This window comes from Mirounga leonina, unplaced genomic scaffold (assembly GCF_011800145.1).
Source record: "Mirounga leonina isolate KUSES-001 unplaced genomic scaffold, KU_Mleo_1.0 Mir_165, whole genome shotgun sequence".
Taxonomy (NCBI): Eukaryota; Metazoa; Chordata; class Mammalia; order Carnivora; family Phocidae; genus Mirounga; species Mirounga leonina.
The window spans coordinates 35,146,409-35,169,498 of NW_023270415.1; the positions used below are offsets into that span (position 1 = coordinate 35,146,409).

The 23,090-nt window shown below is 35.8% G+C and overlaps 1 protein-coding gene across 1 annotated transcript in view; it reads left to right on the forward strand.

The window, feature by feature from the left end:
• Positions 1–23,090, forward strand: part of CNBD1 (cyclic nucleotide binding domain containing 1) — a 341,528-nt gene that overhangs the window by 26,652 nt on the left and 291,786 nt on the right. Inside the window, exon 3 of the mRNA XM_035012259.1 lies at positions 12,369–12,479. Coding sequence (XP_034868150.1) covers positions 12,369–12,479 — 111 coding nt within the window. The remainder of the gene's footprint in view (positions 1–12,368; positions 12,480–23,090) is intronic.

The window sequence follows — 23,090 nt, forward strand, 5'->3', positions numbered from 1 at the left end:
GTCTGCTTGTTAAATGAGACCTAATGCTACTTTCGTTAGAACTGAAGCTTTGCAGAACTCTGTGATCAATAGACATGGTGCACGTGGGGGTTTTTGCTGGTTTTCTGGGGAAGGAACCTGCTGAACTGGTCCTTAGGAACACTTGTCTGAAAACAGTACTAGCAGAGCCTAGGGGGGCAGGATTTGGTGTAAGCTGGTTAGGCAGCCAGTGTTGGCACTGTGCTGTTTAATGAAGTTGGTTTATGCTGACGGTTGAGGGAGGGAAATGGGCCAGCCAACTCCTTTGTCCCTGGAGAGGGGACTCTGTGCTTCCTGCTCTCAGGGAAACACTCTCAGAGGAGTGAATAATTTACCCTTGGGCATCCCAAGTGTTTTTCAGATTGCTATTTTCATGCTCTCTGTTTCTAGGTTGCTTGCCTGCCTGGAGCAACTCAGTGCACTTGGAGCTCTATCCCAGCCAAGCCTGCTGACTTTTAAAACTTCAAACTTTAAGGACCTTGTGTGATGGAGACTGGTGCTGGTTTTCTGGGGGAGGGTTTTGCCACACTGCAACTGATGCAGGTTTGACCAAGAAGGGCAGTCGCATCAGAGTGCAGGGGCATGGGATTTGGAACAAAGCAGGCTAAACAGCCAGTGTCTGGTTTAGCCACTCTCAGCAGGTGTCTCTCCACCTATGCTGAGGGGTGGGGTTGGGCGGTGGAAATGGCACCCACTGGCTCTTTTGTCCCTGGATAGACTCTGAGAACACCAGCTCTCACAGATGCACTCCAAGAAGAGTGAATAGTCTCTCCCCGTGTACCTTAGGCGATCCTCTGATGGTGCCATGTCCCCCGTGCTCGCCACCCCCCCCCCCCCCCCCCCAGGTTGCTTGTGTGCCTTCTCTCCAGAAATAGGACAGCGCCCTCAGGTCTCTGTCCCAGCCAATTCCACTGACCTCTAAAACTCCTGTCTTTGAGGCCCATTGATTGGAAAAACACAAAAATCAACCCCTCTCAGTTTCCCAGACAATGGCTTTGGGGAAGTGTTCTCCTTGTGCATATCCCTGTGTCCTCCACTCTCTCTCACCTTGCTCCTTGACTAGGGCTCCCTCCTCTCCACAGCATCACAATCCACTTCTCCCCCAAACCACGTCTCTGCACTTCCTACCTTCCTCGATGTGGCCTCCTCTCTCCCTCTAGTTGTGCAGTTTGTTCTGTCAGTCCTCAGGTCGATTTCTTGGGTATTCAGAATGATTTGATAGTTATCTAACTGTGTTCCAGGGAAGAAGCAAACCTAGGATCCTCCTACTATGCTGCCATCTTAGCTCCCTCCACTTATGTATATAATACAGTACTGTAAATGCATTTTCCTAATAACATTTTCTTTTCTTTAGCTTACTTTATTGTAAAAATACAGCATATAACACGTCTAACATAAAAAATATGTATTAATTGACTGTTTTGTTATCAATAAGGCTTCTGGCAAACAGTAGGCTGTTAGTTAAGTTTTGGGGGCATCAAAAGTTCTACATGGATTTTCAACTGCACGGGGGACTGGATGGGAGGGTGGGTGGTGCCCCTAACCCTGCTGTGAGCCTCTGTAGCAAATTAACCAAACCTGAACTTGGAGGGGGTCATGGAAACCTCACATTGTAGCCAAATGGAACAGAGTTGTGGGTAATCTGGGGATCTGCTACATGTGATTGGCATCTGAAGTGAGACGGGAGCAGTCTTGTGGGACTGAGCCTGTGAGATTTAAGACTATCTCCAGGCAGTGTAAGAACTGAGTTGAATTCTCAGACACCTTACTGGTGTCCCCAGAATTGCCTGGTATTTTGTGGGGGGACCCCTCTCCATATGCAGTGGAATTGGTTCCAGGAACCCATAATCCCCTTTTCCCATTTCCTGCCCTCTTAAGGAATTCTGGTTTAGAAGATGTTTTCTTAGATAAACTTTCTCAAGTTAGAGAAGCTACAGAATATCTCTAAGATGAGATTAACCCTCAAATTTCCCTATATCTTGATTTAAGAAACGAACTCCTATTCTTTTTTTAAATTTAATTTTATTATGTTATGTTAATCACCATACATTACATCATTAGTTTTTGATGTAGTGTTCCGTGGTTCATTGTTTGCATATAATACCCAGTGCTCCATTCAATATGTGCCCTCTTTAATACCCATCACCAGGCTAACCCATCCCCCCCCTCCCCTCTAGAACCCTCAGTTTGTTTCTCAGAGTCCATAGTCTCCCATGGTTTGTCTCCCCCGATTCCCACCCCTTCATTTTTCCCTTCCTACTGTCTTCTTTTTTTTTTTTAACATATAATGTATTATTTGTTTCAGAGGTTACGAAAACTTGCTTCTCATCTCCATTCCTTATCAGTATTATCACAATTAGACTCTAAATTCCCAGAGGGAATAATCATGTGAGTTTGGTTCACCACTGCATTTTCATTGCCTATTTCAGTTTAAGGAACATAATTGGCATTCAATACATATTTGCTGAATGCCTGCCATTTACCTAGTAATTGAAACATGAAAATCTTGCAGGCATGTTTTATTCACTTGTTTCTTCATTTTTCCATACATTATACTTAGATTCTACCATTCCTTTGTATTTCTAATACTTGCTACTTATCTTTTATCCAATATTCAACTCTAGCTTTTATTACCTGTCTCCAAGACTACCACATTTACAATTAGAGTTCCATTCTCAAGTCTCTTCATATCTTAATTCCTCATTGTGTACTACTACAAGTAAATCTTTTTAATTCATTCATATATTTTTAATAGACTTTATTTTTGAGCAGTTTTATGTTTACAGAAAATTTGAGCAGAAAGTAGAGTTTCCAAATACCCTTTACCTCTCTCCTAGTTTCCCATATTATTAACATCTTGCATAATTGTGATATATTTTTACAATTAATTAGTCAATATTGGTACATTACTATTGACTGAATTCAATGTTTGTAATAGGGTTCACTGTGTTGTACATGCTAGGGTTTTTGACAAATGTATAAGGACATGTATTCCCCATTATAGTATCATATAGAATATTTACTGCTCTAAACATTCCTTGTATTTCACCTATTCTTCCCTCCTTCCCTAATCCCTGGTAACCACTGATCTTTTTACTATTTCTATAGTTTTACCCTTTCCAGAATGTTATATACTTGGAAAAATACAGTTTATAGCGTTTTTAAACTGATTTCTTTCTCTTAGCAATGATGTATTTAAGGTTCCTTCATGTTTTTTCATGACATGATAGCTCATTTCCTTTTGTCACTGAAAAATTTTCATTGTATGGATGTACTACTGTTTATCTATTCAATTGAAGAATATTTTAGTTTCTTCCAAGTTTTAGCAATTATGAATAAAGCTGCCATAAATATTCATGTACAGGTTTTTATGTGAATGTTAAGTTTTCAACTTGCTTGGGTAAATACCAAAGAGTGCAATTGTTGTATTGTGTGGTAAAAGTATGTTTAGTTTTGTAAGAAACCACCAAACTGTCCTACCAAGTGTCTGTACCACTGCATTTCCACCAGCAATGAATGAGAGTTTCTGTTGCTCCAATCCTTGGCAGCAATTTGTGTTGTCAGTGTTCTGAATTTTAGCCATCATAGTAGGTGTGTAGTGATATCTTGTTTTTGTTTGTTTGTTTTGTTTTGCTTTATTTTGTTTTTTAGAGAGGGAGACACACACAAGTGGGGGGAGGCACAGAGGAAGAGGAAGAGAAAGAATCTTAAGGAGGCTCAATGCTCAACGCAGAGCTCTATGTGGGGCTTGATCTCAGGACCCTGAGATCTTGACCTGAGCAGAAATCAGGGGTCGGACACTTAACTGGGTCACCTATGTGCCCCTGATATCTTGTTGTTTTAATTTACATGTCCCTGATGACATATGATGTGGAGCATCTTTTTATATGCTAATTTTCCATCTGTATTTCTTCTTTGTGAGCTGTCTGTTCATATCTTTTACTGATTTTTTAATTGGGCTGTTTGTTTTCCTATTGTTGAGTTTTAAAAGTTATCTTTATATTTTGGATACCAATCCTTTATCAAATAGGTGTTTTGCAAATATTTTCTCCCAGTATGTGTATTGTTTTTTCATTCTCACAATAGTGTCTTGCAAGCAGAAGTTTTAAATGCTAATAAAGTTTAACTTACTAATTTTTCCTTTCATGAATGATATTTTTTGTGTTTAATCTAAGAAGTCATCACCACACCAAGGTCACCTAGATAATATTCCCATATTTTTTCTGCAAGTTTTATACTTATGCATTTTACATTTAGGTCTGTGATCCATTTTGAGATAATTTTATGAAGGGTGTAAAGTCTGTGTCCCCGTGCATTTTTTTCCCAGATAGATGTCCAGTTGTTATAATACCATTTTTGGAAAAAATTATCCTTTCTGTATTGAACTGCCTTTTCTCCTTTGATTTGATCATTTCTCCTCTTTTTGCCAATATTATTTCTCTGAAGCATTTGGGAATTTCTGTAGATATATCTTCAAATTTAATTTCTTATTCAACTCTCTCTACTTTGATCCTAATCTTTTCATTATGTTTTTAATTTTAATAATTATAATTTTCATTTTGAAAAGTTCCACCAAGTTCTTTTTTCAAATTTGTCTGGTCATTCCTGATAGTCTTTTGTTATTGATTATCACTGTTATTCTGTCTTTTATTTCTACAAATATTTTATACCATTCTATATTCTGTATCTAACATGCCAAGATTTATAGTCTTTAGGAGTGTAAATCTAATGTTCCACTCATGGTAACTTGTCTTTCCAGGTAATCTTTCTGTGAAAGATTTGCTTATTCTTAACATGTAATAACATGAGACCTAAATTGTGGATAATTTCCCCCACGGAGAATTTATAACTGTCTCTTCCTAGAACCCAGGTATATCAAGAAGCTGGTGCTACTTCATTCTCCTTCAAGAATCTTTCTCCAAAGCAAGGTCCTCAGACTGGGCTCCCCCCTTTTTTCCTGGGTCAAGTTGCATTTTCTTCCTAGCATTACTTTTATCAGTGCCCTCCTCAAAACCCTACCCCTCTTGTTTACATCTTGCTCACATCTCAGGTACCCACTCACTTTCATTTCCTTTTTTTTTTTGCAATGTGGTGGTCCTTGGAGACCTCAATTACTTACTACTTGTGAGATCAACAATGCAACAGAGAGTTCTTATGCATGATATGTGCAACAACAGAGTTCTTCAGAGAATCAAGACTGCCATGATATAGAAACTGTGAAGATCTTTCTTCGTTTCTTTTTGTTTTTTAAGATTTTATTTATTTATTTGTCAGAGAGAGAGAGAGAGGTAGGCAGAGGGAGAAGCAGTGTTCCCGTTGAGCAAGGAGCCCCATGTGGGACTTGATCCCAGGACCCTGGGATCATGACCTGAGCTGAAGGCAGACGTTTAGCTGACTGAGTCACCCAGGTGTCCCAAGATCTTTCTTTCTAAGGTGTGATGTTCTACACTACAGGAGAATGAGTGCCAGACATTTTCTTTTTAATAGTTCTGTTACCACAATGAAAAGTTTCCCGTAGACTCACTCTCTACGTCCTTTTGATAAAGAAGTCTCTCTCATGGCTAGACTATTCTAGTCTTAATGTTTAACACAAGGACTTCATATGTATTGTTAAAGAAGGATTTAATGTTGACTCGAATTCTTGTCCTTTTTTCATTGAATGTAGACTTTATATCTCTACATTTAAAAAAATATATTTATTTATTTTAGAAAGAGAGAGAGAGAGAGAGCATAAGCAGGAGGGGCAAAGGGAGAGGGAGAGAGAATCTCAAGCAGACTCTACACTGAGCATGGAGCCTGACACAAGGTTTGATCTCAGGACCCTAAGATCACAACCTTGGCTGTAACCAAGAGTCGGATGCTTAACTGACTGAGCCACTGAGGTGCCCCTATATCTCTACATTTTTAATAAAATGAAAAATTTGTTACTATATGCTTTATATTCTGTCCCTGGATTATAGTAATAGTTATATTTTTACATGCCTAATATATTATAAACGCTGGGTCAGAGCTTCTCATTTATTACTTCTAACTACTACAACAATCCTAAAGGTAAGTAGTCCTTTTTAGAGATAAATAAATGAAAAGTTGAAATAGTTTATAAAATATAAAGCACAACTTCAGTTTATATGCTGATCAGATATTTGTTCTGAAAATAGGGGAAGTAAAATTTTATGACAGATCAATATCCCTGTAAAATGTTTAGATTCGGTCTTCAAGTCATATCTTTGCAGTTGGCTTCGTCAAAACAGATCTTTTAATTTTTTTCCAGGAACTTTATGAAAATAAAAAGTTAGGGATTAATCTTTATGATCAATATATCTACTAATCAATTATAGTGGCATAGGAGTGGAACTCTTGAAAAAATAATCAAATAATTTTGAAGCCATGAAGTCACTGGTAATGAGCTGTATCCATAGATAAGAAAGATGATCAAATGAATTCATAACTAGAGACTAACATTTCCAAAAATTTTAAAAATAAATATAGAGGAAACTGAATAGAGTGACACTTTATAGTGGCTTTATCTGAAGATTGCTCATTGATTGATCTTTTCATTTAGTAGCTAGGGTATGTTAAATACATTGGCCTTATTACAGAACATTTTTTCTTCAACTTAATATTGTAATAAAATAATAAAATCCATTATATACAATGTAATGTATAATAAATAAAATAAAATGTAAATCCATTTTATATAATGTATAATAACATATTATCTCTCTCTCTATATATATAAAGTGAACTTAATTTGTATCAAAATAATACCTGTACCGTCTTCTAATGTGCAAGAATAACATTTACATTTTTTTCAATTTTCATCAAATAAATGTGTAGATGCTACAATATTTAATAGACAAATTCAGGAGGAAAAAAGTCTGTCAGAGGTTGAATAGATTCAACTTTTATGACTTGTTTTAATTAATTTAAAATGAAAAATGTAAATTGCCTTAGGGAAGTCACATAAATATAATTAATCAATAAGTATTTTATTAAAAGTGTATTATGTTCCCAGACTTGTAAGCGGGAACAGAATAGGATGCAGAAGATATAAGTTGTTAGGGTATTCTAGCTGTTATAGACAAAACCTAAATCTCGGTGGTTTAACATAATAGAAGTTTCTTTGTTTCTCAGATCAAGCTTATAGGGTTATTTAGGCTGTTTTGATTTAGGAACTCAGGTCTCTTCCAAATTTTTGTTCTCCCATCTTTGTGTGTGGTTTTCAAGTCTACCCTGCTTATTTGCTTCAAGGTGGAAAGGAAAAAGACATGGAGAATCTTTTGTAGGAGCGTTTTTTGGTGAGGTTGGGGGCAGATTTTGATGGGCCTGGTCTGGAATGGTGCACTTTACTCCCACCCTCTCTTCTATGTTCCATTGGCTAGAACTCAGCCATGAGACTACATCTAAGTGCAAGAGAGGTTGGGAAATGTAGTTTTTAGCTCTGTGCCCAGGAAGAAAAAGACATGGTTTGTTGTAGCATAGGGAAGTTCTTGAGATAGATATAAAATCATTGTATATTAAAAACTGAATTGTTGTTATTATTTAGACATATATCTATCATTTGGTATATAAAGAACTGAGGCATATGAAGTTTAAATGACCTGCTTAAGTTTATATAAAGTAGAAAAATTAATATATAAATTCAGGTCATTTTGACCCCAAGACTGGGGTTCTTTTATTTCTTATCATAGGCACAATCTAGTAGAGGATGCAAGAAGTAACTACATGTCATGCAGTTAAGGAACACTGCCAAGGCCATTAACTGGGACTCTTTCCCTTGGCCTGGGATAGTGTAATTGATGTAGAGCCCAAAGATTATTTTGATTGATTCACACAGTAATTCAACACTTTTTAAAAAGTAAGTTACTGTCTTAGTCTGCTTAGGCTGCCATAACATAAAACCATAGGTTGTTTTAAACGACAGAAATTTATTTCTCACAGTTCTGGAAGCAAGAAGTCCAAGATCAAGGTGCCAGTTGATTCAGTTTCTGGTGGGAGCTCTCTTCCCAGTTTGCAGACAGCTGCCTTCTTGTGTCCTCTCTTAGCCTTGGTGTGTGCATGTGGAGAGAGAGAGATCTTTCTCTTTCTCCTCTTAGAAGAATACCAATCCTATCAGATTAGGTAGGTCCCTACCCTCATGATTTCACTTAACTTTATATCCTAAAAGCTTTATCTCCAAATACAATTGCATTAGGGGCTGGGGCTTCAACATATGAATTCTGGGGGAACACAATTCAATCTACAGCAGTTACTAATATTTAAAAATCAAAATTTCACGTGAAACTTCAGACTTCTGGCTTCTGTAAAAGCAAACAAAACAAAACAAAACAAAAACAAAACAAATGCCTGCAGAGTCTGACCCCTTTGGACTTCTCTTAATACATGACAAAAACAAGAAAACATCGACAACAGAGAGAGAGAGGGGTTGTGGCTTTATGGGCATTCTTTCCACTTCAGCGCAGTCCCCTTTTAATACCTGCATGGCTATTTGTAAGCATTTACTTTTGTGATCCTTGGATACAGAGTATCCTGAAAGCGTTCTAGAGCTCTTGTGTGTAAATCTATAGGTTTTGGATGTATCTCCCCTTCATCTGCTTGAGGAAATTGAAGTTCTTTCTTTGTAGGAGAGTTGCCTTGCAGGTGAGCATCAATAAAGTAGTGAATTTTGTCCATAGACAGTGTTTACTTATAGCCTGGGAAATTATGAAAGTTACCTTGGGGACAGCATTCAAATGTCAAATAGTTATTTGGATCCATGGTCTACTCTCTGACCTTCCCATAATTCTTAATCTTCCTGTGTCCCTGACTTTATAATTATATTTATATCATTTCTCTTAATCTACTTCTCCTATCCATATTTAGAGGCAGTTTTTTGCAGACTTCACATAGTTTTAGACAATAATGCATACTTACTGAACACAGAGAACTGTATGTTTTTATTTCAAGAGAGACTCAGAAATAAGAATATATTGTCAAATTACATTTTGTGATGTAGAACATACATCATAGCATCATAGGGCACTTAGGGCCTCATTCTGAAAATTATATCATTCATAGTTCTAACATTTGACTCTTCCATTTTAACCTTCCACATCTTTTACTGCTTTAAGATATTACTTTGGAGATAGATCATAAACACTGGTCCATGTACACCAGTCACCATATCTTGAAAATTCTCAAGGGTTAGATGAAGCAGGCAATTCAGTCATACATATAGAAAATGACAAGAGTGAAGGTATTAGCATTTTGGCGTAAATGTCTTAGCTACTCCAAAGATGATCTATCCAGATCACAGATTGAGGTAAGTTTCCAAGGCTTATAGCATATGCTCCATGTAGACAAAGGAAAGAGGTTACACTTTAGTACTTCTTGGGTCTCAATTTCTTTATCTACAAAATAGGGACGATAGGAATATCAGCTAATATAGTTGTATAAGGATAAATTATCTGAAGCATGTAAACTGCCTAGAATAATGGCTGGCACTTAGTAAGAACTAACACGTTTTATTATTTAGGGGGGCAGTATATCCAAAAGGTTAAGACAATGTTTTGTTTTTTTTTTTAAAGATTTATTTGTCTACTTACCTACTTATGTACCTATCTATTTACTTATTTTAGAGAAAGAATGTGAGAGAGGGCAAGTGAGGAGAGGGACAAAGGAAGAGGGAGAGAGAGAATCCTCAAGCAGACTCCCTGCTGAGCATGGAGTCCAACCCGGGGCTCCATCACAGGACCCTGAGATCATGACCTGAGCCAAAATTGAGTCCACTGCTTAACTGAGCCATCCAGGCACCCTGACAATGGATTTTCAAGACAATTTAGTTTTCCTTTGTATCCTGTGTCCTCCACTTCCTAGTTATATGAATCAAGTTTGCAGTTTCTTTATGTGTAGAATGGGCAATAAAGAATAGCTACCTTGTCAGGTTATATAAATATATAATGAGACAGAAATAGTGTAAAGATCTTAGTTCAAAGTTTGGCATATAACAAGTATTTGATATATTACAAGTAGATGTGTAAAATAGATGATTGTAGAATGCTAGTTCCAAATGGGGGGAAAATGGTCTTGGAAAAGCTTATAATGATATCAGTGACTAGATTTAAAAAAGAGTGGATTCTTGGGGTTCCTGGGTGGCTCAGTTGGTTAAGCATCTGCCTTCCGTCCTGGTCATGATCCCAGGGCTCTGGGATCGAGCCCTACATCGAACTCCCTGCTTAACGGGAGCCTGCTTCTCCCTCCTCCCTGCTTCTGCTCTCTCTCTCTCTCAAATAACTAGATAAAATCTTTAAAAAAAAAAAGAGTGGATTCTTGCTCTGTGTATCTCTACTGAGATTAGGCATGATAATACCTAATGTCATATTAAATCAAATTCATATCGCATTATGTGAATCAAGTTAACTTACATAGCATTTACAAAGTATGTAGTATTTGTTTTGTGTAAAGAATTAATACGGTGTTTTAAGAAACTTTGGCCAGGAGAAAAAAAGCTGTTATAAATATTTTATAATGTGTTGTTATTATTTACATTGACAGTGAAACAAGAAAAGCCTTCTTGGGGATTTTTATATTCATTGCCATGTGGCAAATATTGACTAAGATGTTTGTCAGTGTTCATTTTTAAGTATGATCATTTTTGATAATTATTGAAATAAGCTGTCAAAATGAATGCTTAGCATTTTAAAAAAATGACCAACTTTTCATGGTGGTTGTCAATTAAAAATGGAATGAAGCAGATTTTCCAGAAACATATGTCATTACCTGACACTGAATTCTAATTTACTGTATCTAGTGGCTCTTGCTATTGGCATTTTTAGTATTTGCCATGGACTGAAACCTGGCTCCAAATAGGAATCACCTGGAGAAGGGTATTCATTTATTTATTTATTTATTTATTTATTTATTTATTTATTTGACAGAGAGAGAGAGTGAGAGAGAGAGCATAAGCAGGGGGAGCGGCAGGCAGAGGGAGAGGGAGAAGCAGGCTTCCAGCCCAGCAGGGAGCCAGGTTCAGGGCTTGATCCCAGGACGCTGGGATCTTGACCTGAGCTGAAGGCAGATGCTTAACTGACTGAGCCACTCAGATGCCCTCTGGAGAAGGATATTTATTTATTTATTTATTTTTAAAGATTTTATTTATTTATTTATTTATTTATTAGAGAGAGAGAGAAACAGCATAAGAGGGGAGAGGGTCAGGGGGAGAAGCAGGCTCCCCGTTGAGCAGGGAGCCCGATGAAGGACTCGATCCTGGGACTCTGGGATCATGACCTGAGCTGAAGGCAGTCGCTTAACCAACTGAGCCACCCAGGTGCCCTGGAGAAGGATATTTAAAATAGAGAAGCCCACACAGACTTCCACCCTTGGAGATCTTGTTTCCTAAGGAAAAGGACCAGGAATCTGTACTTATAAAAAAATGCGTCCGGGCTCCTGAGTGGCTCAGTTGTTAAGTGTCTGCCTTCGGCTCAGGTCATGATCCCAGGGTCCTGGGATCGAGTCCCACATCGGGCTCCCTCCTCGGGTGGAAGCCTGTTTCTCCCTCTCCCCTTCCCGCTGCTTGTGTTCCTGCTCTCGCTATCTCTGTCTCTGTCAAATAAATAAATAAAATCTTAAAAAAAAAAAAAAAGCATCCTAACGATTCCAGTGATCTTCTGAATTGGGAAATGCTGATCTTTTGCTCTAACACATCTTTATTCCAGTCCTAAAAATACAGTGCATGAGATTTTCATAAATCTTCGCAAAGATCAGATAAAATATACTTTTTGGTAATGTATATGTGAACTCTATTTGAATCATTTTGGAAGAATTTAATTATGTGACATATTTTATGTAAGGGCTTTCATCAATTACAGAAATAAAAGTTTTAAGAAGCCTCAACTTAAAAATTAAGTTTTTGACATTGACATTCCCATGAATCTGTTGTTCATAAAATATTTCTCACTGAGGCACACTATGGACAATTTTTATAGTGGATATTTTTATTTATTTATTTTTTAAAGATTTTATTTATTTATTTTTTAAAGATTTTATTTATTTATTTGACAGTGAGAGATGGTGAGAGAGGGAACACAAGCAGGGAGAGCTGGAGAGGGAGAAGCAGGCTCCCCACTGAGCAGGGAGCTCAATCCCAGCACCTTGGGATCATGACCTGAGCCGAAGGCAGACGCTTAACAACTGAGCCACCCAGGCACCCCTATAGTGGATATTTTTAAAGCACAGGATGTTTAGGTTTCATATTTTTGTCATTTGTTTTTTAGGCTAAATAGTTGTATGTCTTGAGTTAAAAATCTTTCCCTTGGAAACTATTATCTGATGATACTTAAGTTTTAATTTTTCTCTTTTTATTTTTAAAACAGGAGTTCTTCCAGTGTGCTTTCAGCTCACACTATGTTTATAAAGCAATATCCTAAAATATTTCTGCAGAAAAAACACAGACTGCCTAAACTTTTCAAACAGGAGGGAAAAAGGTAATGATGTCTTCTTTTGGAAGCAAGGTTGATGTGTGTGTGCATTAAAGAACAAATGGAACTCAAATAATGAAAGTATTTGATCTGTTTCCAGCACTCCATGCTAGGGAGTTTGATAGGGAAGAGTAAATTCACACAATCATTTTGGAGGAATTTTAATTTATATGGTATGATAATTAGGACTAATAAATGTATGTTGCTCCTTTAGTTTTATCATTAAAATGAATAAGCAACTAGTCTTATATAATAAATATGAAAGAAAATACTATTAGGAATGTGAAAGATAACAATAAAGGATACAAAAAAAAACCTAAAAGAATTAAAAATTATGATAGAACACCTTATATAACTGGAGGCTAATTTGATAATCTAGATCTTATTGGTTAATTTTCTAAGAAAAATATGCTACTGAATTTATTCAAGGTGATAAAAATTAAGAAATTATTATGTATAAAGAGAAATTGTGAAAAGTACTCTTCAAAAGTATTTTTTGAAGCAAAAAAGAACAAAAACAAAAATTAAAAACCCATAGCCCAAGTGATATCACCAGAAGTTCTTTTCAGATGTCCAAGAAAAGGTAATTTCTGTGCAATTTAATTTTCCCAGAGTGTTGAAAATAAAAAATAGTTTGAATTTTCCATGTACATGTAACTCTGATATCAAAACTTAACAAGAGTGGTTACAATAATAAACAAGAAATACCAATTTTAATTATGATTATTTAGGCAAACATACACAATAAAATTTCAGCAAATGAAATAATACAATAGTGTAATAGATTTGTATATCATGGTTAAGTTGGCTTCATCTCATGAGCATAAAGAAGGTTCATCATTAGAAAAGCTATTATAATTTTTTTTTTAAAGATTTTATTTATTTATTTGACAGAGAGAGACACAGCGAGAGAGGGAGCACAAGCAGGGGGAGTGGGAGAGGGAGAAGCAGGCTTCCCGCGGAGCAGGGAGCCCGATGTGGGGCTCGATCCAGGACCCTGGGATCATGACCTGAGCCAAAGGCAGATGCTTAATGACTGAGCCACCCAGGCGCCCCATAAAAGCTATTATAATTCTATAATATTATTAGCTCAATGAGAAACTGTATGATCTACCAATGCTGAAAACGTATTTGATGTAATTCAGTATCTATGTCTCATAGTAAAATAAAATCATGCTTTTATGCGTAATGTGTGCAGTAGGTGGCCATTAAATAGTACAAAACATTTATATTTTCAGCCAGAAAGAAATTACTCTAAAGTAGCAATAAAAATACCTTAAACTGAATTAAAATAAAATTTCATAAAATATATTAAGAAATTATAAATCTCTACACTTAGCTGCACTGGTCCTTCATGTAATGTGATGAACCCCTATATGCCTGGATGGTGGGACTGGAGCTCAGGTAATTCAGAGAAGTTTTTCGCAGAATATAATTGATGAAACATGAATCTTGGCAGATACTAAATACCTACACTATTAAAATTATTCATCAGTAGTCTTTACCTATTATCATTGCCATATTCAACGCTCTATAATTCATTTAACATAAATGTCATGTGATAGATATAATAGTAAGACTTTGAAGTATGGCATGTGCCTGGTTGTGAACATATGGTGAGAATGCCTGATGACAGGATATTTGCTAAATATCAAAGTGCAGGAGGGTAGAAGAAATGCTTCATACAACCATTAAACCCATTTGGAGCAATGCCACGTTAATGAAAATAAATGGAAGACCTGGCTGAGACATAGGGAAACAGTTCTTCCAGAGCAAAAAAATGTGAATACAGAGCACAAATGAGATCGAGGACTGCTCAAATGATTGTCTAAAATTTATTTTATTTATGAATTAGCTAGAGAGAAGGTAAATTTTTGGTAGATTCACAGATGTAGGATATCAAACAGACATTTCTTTTAGAAAAGCACTGAATTTTCACCCAGATGACTTGGATTTGAGTTTCTGTTTTGCCCAATTGTGGCAGCATGACTTTGGAATAGTCTCTGAATATCAACTTCTCTATTTTTACTCAGGAAAAGAAGATATTAATATCCTACTTCAGAGTTATGCATGAAAAAAACTTTTTAATTGTACTAGCTCTTATTATTATCATGGACTATATATATAGGCAGTGATGTTTTATATAGATTTATACCAACTGTCAAAAAATTCTGCCTCTTTTTAAATGAGTTAATCAACAAAGCAACAATAACAATTTAGTACATATAATACTAACAGTAACAAATCACTGCATTCTTCACTTCAACAAGTTTAATATTCACCCTTTTTTAAACAAAAAAAGACTTAATTTTTTTTTTTTTAGACATTTTACTTATTTGACAGAGAGACAGTGAGAGAGGGAACACAGGCAGGGGGAGTGGGAGAGGGAGAAGCAGGCTTCCCGCGGAGCAGGGAGCCCGATGTGGGGCTCGATCCAGGACCCTGGGATCATGACCTGAGCCGAAGGCATACGCTTAACGGCTGAGCCACCCAGGAGCGCCTTAAAATTATTTTTAATTGAAATATAGTTGACACACACTATTAAATTAGTTTCAGGTGTAAAACTGCGATTAATCAACACTATACATTTTGCTATGCTCACCACAAGTGTATCTACCATCTGTCACCATACAGCGCTATTACAATACCATTGACTATGTGCTCTAGGCTGTGCCTTTCATCTCTGTCCCTTATTCATTCCATAACTGGAAGCCTGTATCTCCCACTCCCCTTCACCCATTTTGCCCATCCCCCCCCGCCCCAATCTGGAAACCACCAGTTTGCTCTCTTTATTTATGGGTCTGTTTCTGCTTTTGTTTGTTTATACATTTGTTTATACATTTGTTTGGTTTTTTAGATTCCTCATATAAGTGAAATCATTTGGTATTTGCCTTTCTCTGATTTATTTCATTTAACATAATACCCTCTGGGGCCATCCATGTTGTTGCAAATGGCAAGATCTCATTCTTTTCTTATGGCTGAATAATATTCCATTGTATATACACCACATCTTCTTTATCCATTCCTCTATCAATGGACATTTTGGGTTGCTTCTGTATCTTGTTTGTTATAAATAATGCTGCAATAAACAGGGTGCATATATCTTTTTTAATTAGTGTCTTCATTTCTTTGGGTAAATACCCAGTAGTGAAATTACTGAATTGTATGACATTTCTATTTTCAAATTTTTGAGGAAACTCTATACTGTTCTTCATGGTGGCTGTACCAATTTTTATTCCCATCGACAGTGCATGAGGGTTCCTTTTTCTTCACATCATCACCAACACTTGTTATTTCTTAGAAAAGACATAGACTTTTTTTTTTTAAAAGATTTTATTTATTTGACAGAGAGATACACAGCGAGAGGGGAACACAAGCAGGGGGAGTGGGAGAGGGAGAAGCAGGCTTCCCGTGGAGCAAGGAGCCCGACTCGGGGCTCGATCCCAGGACTCTGGGATCCGGACCCCAGCCAAAGGCAGGCACTTAACGACATAGACTTTTAATCAGTACACCTTTATATCAGTTCATTTCTGGAGGAAAAGAAGTTTAATGAAATGATATTAACTGAGAAAACAAATAATAAGCACCACAGAATGGTAATCTTTGTTGAAGATATATTTATTAAATAAGTAATGTTTGGGAGGGTAGGAATTCACATATTTACAAGGAAGCTTGTATTCTTATTTGACTTTTATAAATCTTTTGAATTACTTTTTTGGATAGTAAACCTAGAGACAACATGATTTTTTTTTCTTTTAGAGAATGAAAAAAATGACTAAACTGCAGCTTTTCTACTGGGAAATTTAGCCCACATTTTCAACCATTTATTCATTTGTCTGTGGGCTTATTTTAATGTTAAACTACAAAGCTGTGTATGGGCTTTGGTTATAATGTACTTGTTTCATCAAATTTAGCATCAAATCAAATGTTGTACTTAATATGCAGAGTGTGGCATTTTAGAATTTTTTGATATATTTTACTCCGGACATTTTCATGAAGTCCAATCAGTATCTATTATCTTAAAAAATTTAATTCTAATTAGATATAAGATCAAATAAGAACAAAGAGGAAAGAGTAACTTGCTATGTTTAGAAGGAGTTTCAGGTTTTTAACTTATAACAGGTTATAACAGGCTTATAACCAGGTAATGGTAATATTTAGTAAAACCATTTTAACTTAGCTTGTGTTATATAATTTACAACTGAATAATTTGACCTGGGAAGAGTAAAAGGATTTTAGCAATGTGCCATACTGTGCTTCCTACCCACCAACCCCAGGATTTTACTAAGAGTATTCTTCAGTGTGCTAAAGGCATCCTGACCAGAAGAGGTTCTGCTGGGATGCTTCTCATGGGCCCAGAAGTCTGTATTGGCCAAATTACTAATCACTCCAAAAGCTGTCAAAGCATGTTTTGTGCAAAGAATTGATACTTCAGTTTAGACTTTAGATTCTAAATAGACTAGGACATTCCAGTTGCTTGAATTGAAGCTCAGAATTTCACTTCTAGATCTAAAAGCAGCAGTAACATGTACCTTTGATATGAGTTAAAATAATGTGGAATTTCTCTGTAATATATATATATTTTTCCAAACACATTTTAAAACAGTTATTTGGTATAGTACACATACTACCTTGATGGATTATAAATTCTCTCTGAAAGTGTAAGTGCAGAAAATGCTGGGAAACAAAGATGAATGTCTGAAGATGAAGCAACTAAAAACCTAGAGCAAATGGATTCTGAGAGATGGACTTAAAAAAATCTCTGCAAAATTACTTTCTTAGCTTGTGGTTTTCTTTTGAGATTTGGACTCCACTTCATTCCCTAGCACTGTGAAAATTACGCATGTGCTACAGCTACATCTAAGTAGTGCTTACTTCATGCTAGCTTGAATCTGGCCTCAGGGTAATTAAGCATAGGGTATCTGAAAAATATGTATTTAACATTAGAACAAATGAAACTATCCTTTTTTATGATTATAAAACCCCTATTTTCTCTGAAGTTCTGAGGTCTTTTGAATGAGATGCTCCCTGAATTTTTTTAAAGTCAGAACTATAATAATTTTGTTGCACTATTTTTCTCTAAAAAGAAAAACAAAAATTTACATTATCTGGAAGAAACCTAACCTAAGAGGTAATAAAGAAAGTATGTAAGTGTCAGAGGTGACAGGGTAGAGGGGCAGTTTCCACTGAGAGTGCTTATGTTGATAGCAGACAACGTACTGGAAAATCAGCGCAAGTATCCCTGAGGAAGTAATGTTGAAGTTCAAGAATAATTAAGAGTTGGCTAGGAGAAGATGGTAAACAGTCCCTGAGACAAAAACAAAACAAAATAACACAAAACCAAAACATCCAAGCGCCTGTGATGGTCTTCACACTGTTTAGTATATAAGTGCTGGTGAAGCTATTTTGTCTGGTATACTAATTGCCCAGTTTAGTAGTTTCCACCAGAAAGTTGTTGAAAAATTTTTTTCAAAATCTTTAGATAATTTCTTCCATATATATCAGGATGGGAGTGGTGGTGGCTGAGGGTGCAGGAAGAGAAGATAGGAGGAGAGAAAGAAAGAAAGAGAAAGGAAAGAAAGAAAGAAAGAGAGAAAGAAGAAGAAAGAAAGAGAGAAAGAAGAAGAAAGAAAGAAAGAAAGAAAGAAAGAAAGAAAGAAAGAAAGAAAAGAAAGAAAAGAAAGAAAAGAAAGAAAAGAAAGAAAAGAAAGAAAAGAAAGAAAAAAAGAAAGGGAAAGGGAAAGGAAATGAAAGAAAAAAGAAAGAAGGAAGGAAAGAGAAAAGGAAGGAAGCGAAAAAGGAAAGAGGGAGTAAGGGAGAAAGGCAAGGGAGAAATGAAGGACTGTCATGCTAGCTCATGAGAGCAATATTTGGACCTTTTGGAGAATTCTATGAAGGGAAGGGGAGGGAAATTTATAGAATCTAACTAGTTGCCTCACCCATGGTCTGATGTCTTCTATGGCCCAAATCAAAGCCTTTACTATGACATAAAAATGAAACCCTAGGGGCGCCTGGGTGGCTCAGTTGGTTAAGCGACTGCCTTCGGCTCAGGTCATGATCCTGGAGTCCCTGGATAGAGTCCCGCATCGGGCTCCCTGCTCCAAGCAGGGAGCCTGCTTCTCCCTCTGACCCTCCCCCCTCTCATGTGCTCTCTCTCTCATTTTCTCTCTCTCAAATAAATAAATAAAATCTTAAAAAAAAAAATGAAACCCTAGATGACTTGGGGCATTATTGTAGCAAAGTGGTGGCAATTTGTAAAAATTGCCTAAGTGTGTAGGATTTCCTTGCATTAGAGTGGACTGTTAACAAGAAAGTTTCAAGTCTGAGTCTAAAAAAAAAAAAAAACAACCTGCCATCCATGTTTACAACTGCCACTGAGGAATGGCAGATTATGCTAAAAGGAAGGCCCTTTTGTCACACTTCCTTCCTAATTGTTTTGCTTAGAATTGTCTGGGAATAGGTGCTGAGAAGGGTTGAATGGCTCTGGCTGGGGTAGAGGCATTCTAACTTGGAGTTGTGGAGCTATCCAGGAGTGGCGAAAGACAGAGAAAACAAGGAGCAGACAAGGAGCAAGAGGAGCCAGGAAATAATTGGAGAAGTGTGCACTGAGTAAGGAGAAACCATTGGTCCTAGGCATGGGGTTGAGGACATTTAAGAAAGCTCTATTAATGGATTTCAAGTATGCTGTGCTGTATGTGATACAGCATCTCTTTAGGTTAACTCCAGTGTTTGATGAACTCTATTGCACTTACAAATGCTCTAAATATTTGGTTTAGTTTAGTTTTGTTGAGGAAATATAGGCAGAGTTGGTTTTATTTCTGGATAAACAAGACATGGAATAAAGAGTATTTAAGGAAGAAACACAGTGGCAGAGGTGACATCAAAATGTAATCTGGGGAAATGTTGAAATCTTAAGGAGAGCTTTGTATTTCTCTGGATTTGCATGGGACTTTATCTAGATATTAAGACGCCAGTAGATCCCAGCTTTCATAATTTGTATTGCATGAAATTCCTGACCAATATCCTGATAATGGAAAAATGTGATACCATCAGTTAACAGATAGGTAGTGGGCATGATGCAATTATGAGTTCAGCTGGAGGAGTATTGTAAATGCTGACGTATTTTCTTATAAATTCCATTCATCAAAGACCTTATGCAACTAAGGGGGAAAAGCCATCTTTGATTCAAAGGGAGTCATTCTATGCTTTGAAAGGCTATAGTTGAACATTTGGAACTTCTTCCAATTGTGTACTATTGGTGGCAGGAAATTTGCCTCCTTATGCCTCCAAATTGGCCTTTCCACTCTTCAGAACTAGATGCTTCATTCAGTAATTAAATTAGCCCTATGAGCCTGAGATCTCTTCAAGGAGATTACTATGAAATCAGGAAGAGAAATTCTAAAAATTTACGGGACACATTTTCTCTGCATTTTATTCTTCTCTTCAATAAATTAAGTCCAGCATAAGTGACAGTGTCACTGAATGGTTAGAATGGTGTTTTATCCATTGTTTTATCATTTTACTATTGTTTTATCATTGTTTCTCAACAGTCAGTAATCACCAGTTCCTATATAGAGGTCAGGTAGAGAGCATTGGTACTGAAGTAAGGTTGTCTATAGAATGTGGAAATGGGGATGGAAAAGAAGCTAGATAAAAGCCATTAAAGTGAGTGTGTAAGAGCTTAACTAAGCTAATTTAAGAATGCTGAGAAAAATTAAGGATCATAAAAATTAGATAATGTAGATGTGTAATCATCCAGGTGTGTAACCAGTTCAGCAATGTTCTGTGGGTGGAAAAAGTAGGGTGATTAAAATGGAAAAATTAAAATGATTCATATCTGGGAACTGAGAGAGTGAACAAAATAAATGCTTCTTTGTATGGGTTTGGAGGTTAGCAAATGTTTGTTGAATTGGATTGTGAATAGAGGGAATTTAGGTTATAAGTGAAGACAGAGCATGGTATTTGATTATTCTTTAATAACAATATAATAATATATTGTTATATTAAAGGTTGTCTTTAGATATTCCACTTTTTAAAATTTGAGCTTCTTTAATTTCAATTAATCCTTAGTAGGTAAATAATCTTTTCAAAATAATTTTCACTTTCTTGCATTTTCATATGGCTTGTCATATGTTATGCAAAATGTATTGCTGTTTTATTCCATAGAATACATGTTAAGTCCAGCTGTTTACATTTAACTGTAGATTTTCTATTGCTCTTTGGAAATGAAGAGAGGAGACTTCGAGTTTGGCATAGATATTTATTTAGTAGAAACTAGGGAAATATTGCTTACCTCTGTCTAATCTTAAAATATTCTTTCTTTTATTATAAGAGATGACAGGATTCCAATGTTTGCTGTCAAGAGTATATAATGGAACTTGCTTTTGAATCCTCAGTTGTAACTCTGGATATGTTGGCAATGTGTAGGACAAAGTCAGCACTATTGTACAGCATAAGACAAAGCTTGCAATTTATGAACTTGTATCTTTGGGATGGAATTTACCCTTAATTATTTCCCTGGTTTGTCATTAGTGATAATTAAGCTAAGCTTAACAAATGGAGTTAATGTAGTATACTTAAAGTGACTGTACTTATTTGTATTTTTATGAGTCAGGCTGACTTTAGTATCTAAAAAAAAAGGATTGAAGAATCCTATAGCACACATCTTATTAAGATCCCATATATTACTCTGGCTCTAACTACTACCTAGTAAAATTTATGTGGATTTACAAAAAAGTCGGGGAGGGAGTTACAAAAAGATTCGGGGAACTGATTTTAAAAAGTTCGTAAGAGCTATAATACAAGAATACATGGATTGCAATGTGTTGTGATGGCCTTTGGACTAATCACATCTGGGTTTAAATTTCATTTCTGCAATTTGGCTATTGTGTTGCCTTAAGAAGATTAGCTAAAACTTTGAATCTTAGTCTCTTCATCTAAAATGGAGACAATAATACATACTCTACAGTGATGTTGGAGGACTGAATGAGATAATGTATACAAAATTTTATTTTAGTTTGTTTGCTTGGTGGTGGTGCTAATCTCTAGCACCTGAATTTACTGAGGCTTTTTTTTTTTTATCTTTAATATGGCCAATTTAAAAACATTGATAGCTACAAAAACTATTATTTTACTAATGCATGATTGTGTAATATACACTGGCCATTTAGAAAACATTGGGTTATACAGATCTTACAAATGTTGGCATGTTTATGCAATATATGAAAATGACAATTTTTAATATCAACACTGATCATCAGAAAGCCTTAAGTGTTAGGAGGCTGTCAAGTTTACAGAAGTGGATACAAGTTTTCCAAAAATCAAATTTTTACTTGAAAGCTTAAATTTTATCATAAGCAACAGATACTGTATATTTCACTCATTTTTGAGAAAATATATTCCAAACATCAAAGTCATTTATTATAGTTTGTTTTTTGGCTGTTCTTTCAAGTAATTAGGGAGTGCAGTGAAAAAAGTGGATAGTTTAGCTTACAATTGGATAATAAACTCACTTTTACTTGAGACAAAAATCTCTTTGAAATGCTGCAAAAATTCTTTATACTTTCCATTTTGTCACACAGAATATCATGAAAAAGTGTACTCAGGGTCAGAATGTTGAGATTTAATAAAATTAATATTTTTTCTGGCTTTTTAAAAATTGCAAGTGTGTGGCAGTGAGGAATTCAGTGACTGCTAGTATAGTTTGGTCTCATTATTTTGAATCATGCTTAGTTGCAAATAGTTTTACCCGTCATTATTTTTGTATGATTAAACTCCAACACAGCAAAAAGAGGCAAATCACATCTTAATTGTATTGTGATCTTTTTAGATAATATTTTTTCTCTTCACAGTTACTGAGGAATTAAATAACAGGGATTTCCTATAGTCTATATAACTCAATGATTACATGAAACATGATTAATATTTTACAATTAGATTCACAAAATCAAAAATTTAATAATATCATGGTGGCAGTGAGAATGTAGAGCAACTGAAACTTACACCTTGGCTACTATTTTAGCCACTTTAGAAAATAATTTGGCTAATTATTAATATAATTGAGGATGCACATACATTATGACTTAAAAATTCTAATTCTGGGTGTATTCCCTGGAGAAGCTGTGCATATACAAGATTAGTCATAGTAAGCAAGTTTGTATACAGCAAGCAAACAAACAAAAGGCAAAACAAACCTGGAAACAAAAATCCCAGTTGCCCACAGACTAAGAAAATGGGAATAGAAAGTCCCCTTTGTGGTATATAAATATAATGAAATCTTACACAGCAGTAAAATGAATGAACGATAGTCATTAAGTCTCATAAACACAATGTTGAACAATAACAACCAAAAAGCGAGTTACAGAATACTTAAGAATCACTTCATTTCTATCAAGTGCAAAACTAAATATGCAAAATTAAAATTAGGTTTTTAAAGAGATGCATACATTTTTGACTAAAATGTATAATGAAAACCAAGGAACAAAATTCAGCGTAGTGGTTATCTCTGGAGTGAGTGCTACATCTGTCCATGGAGGAGTAATTGTACAGTACCACAGGTACTCTAAAGATCTGAGTGAGTATATTAACACTATTTTATTGTTACTCTTAAACTTACAA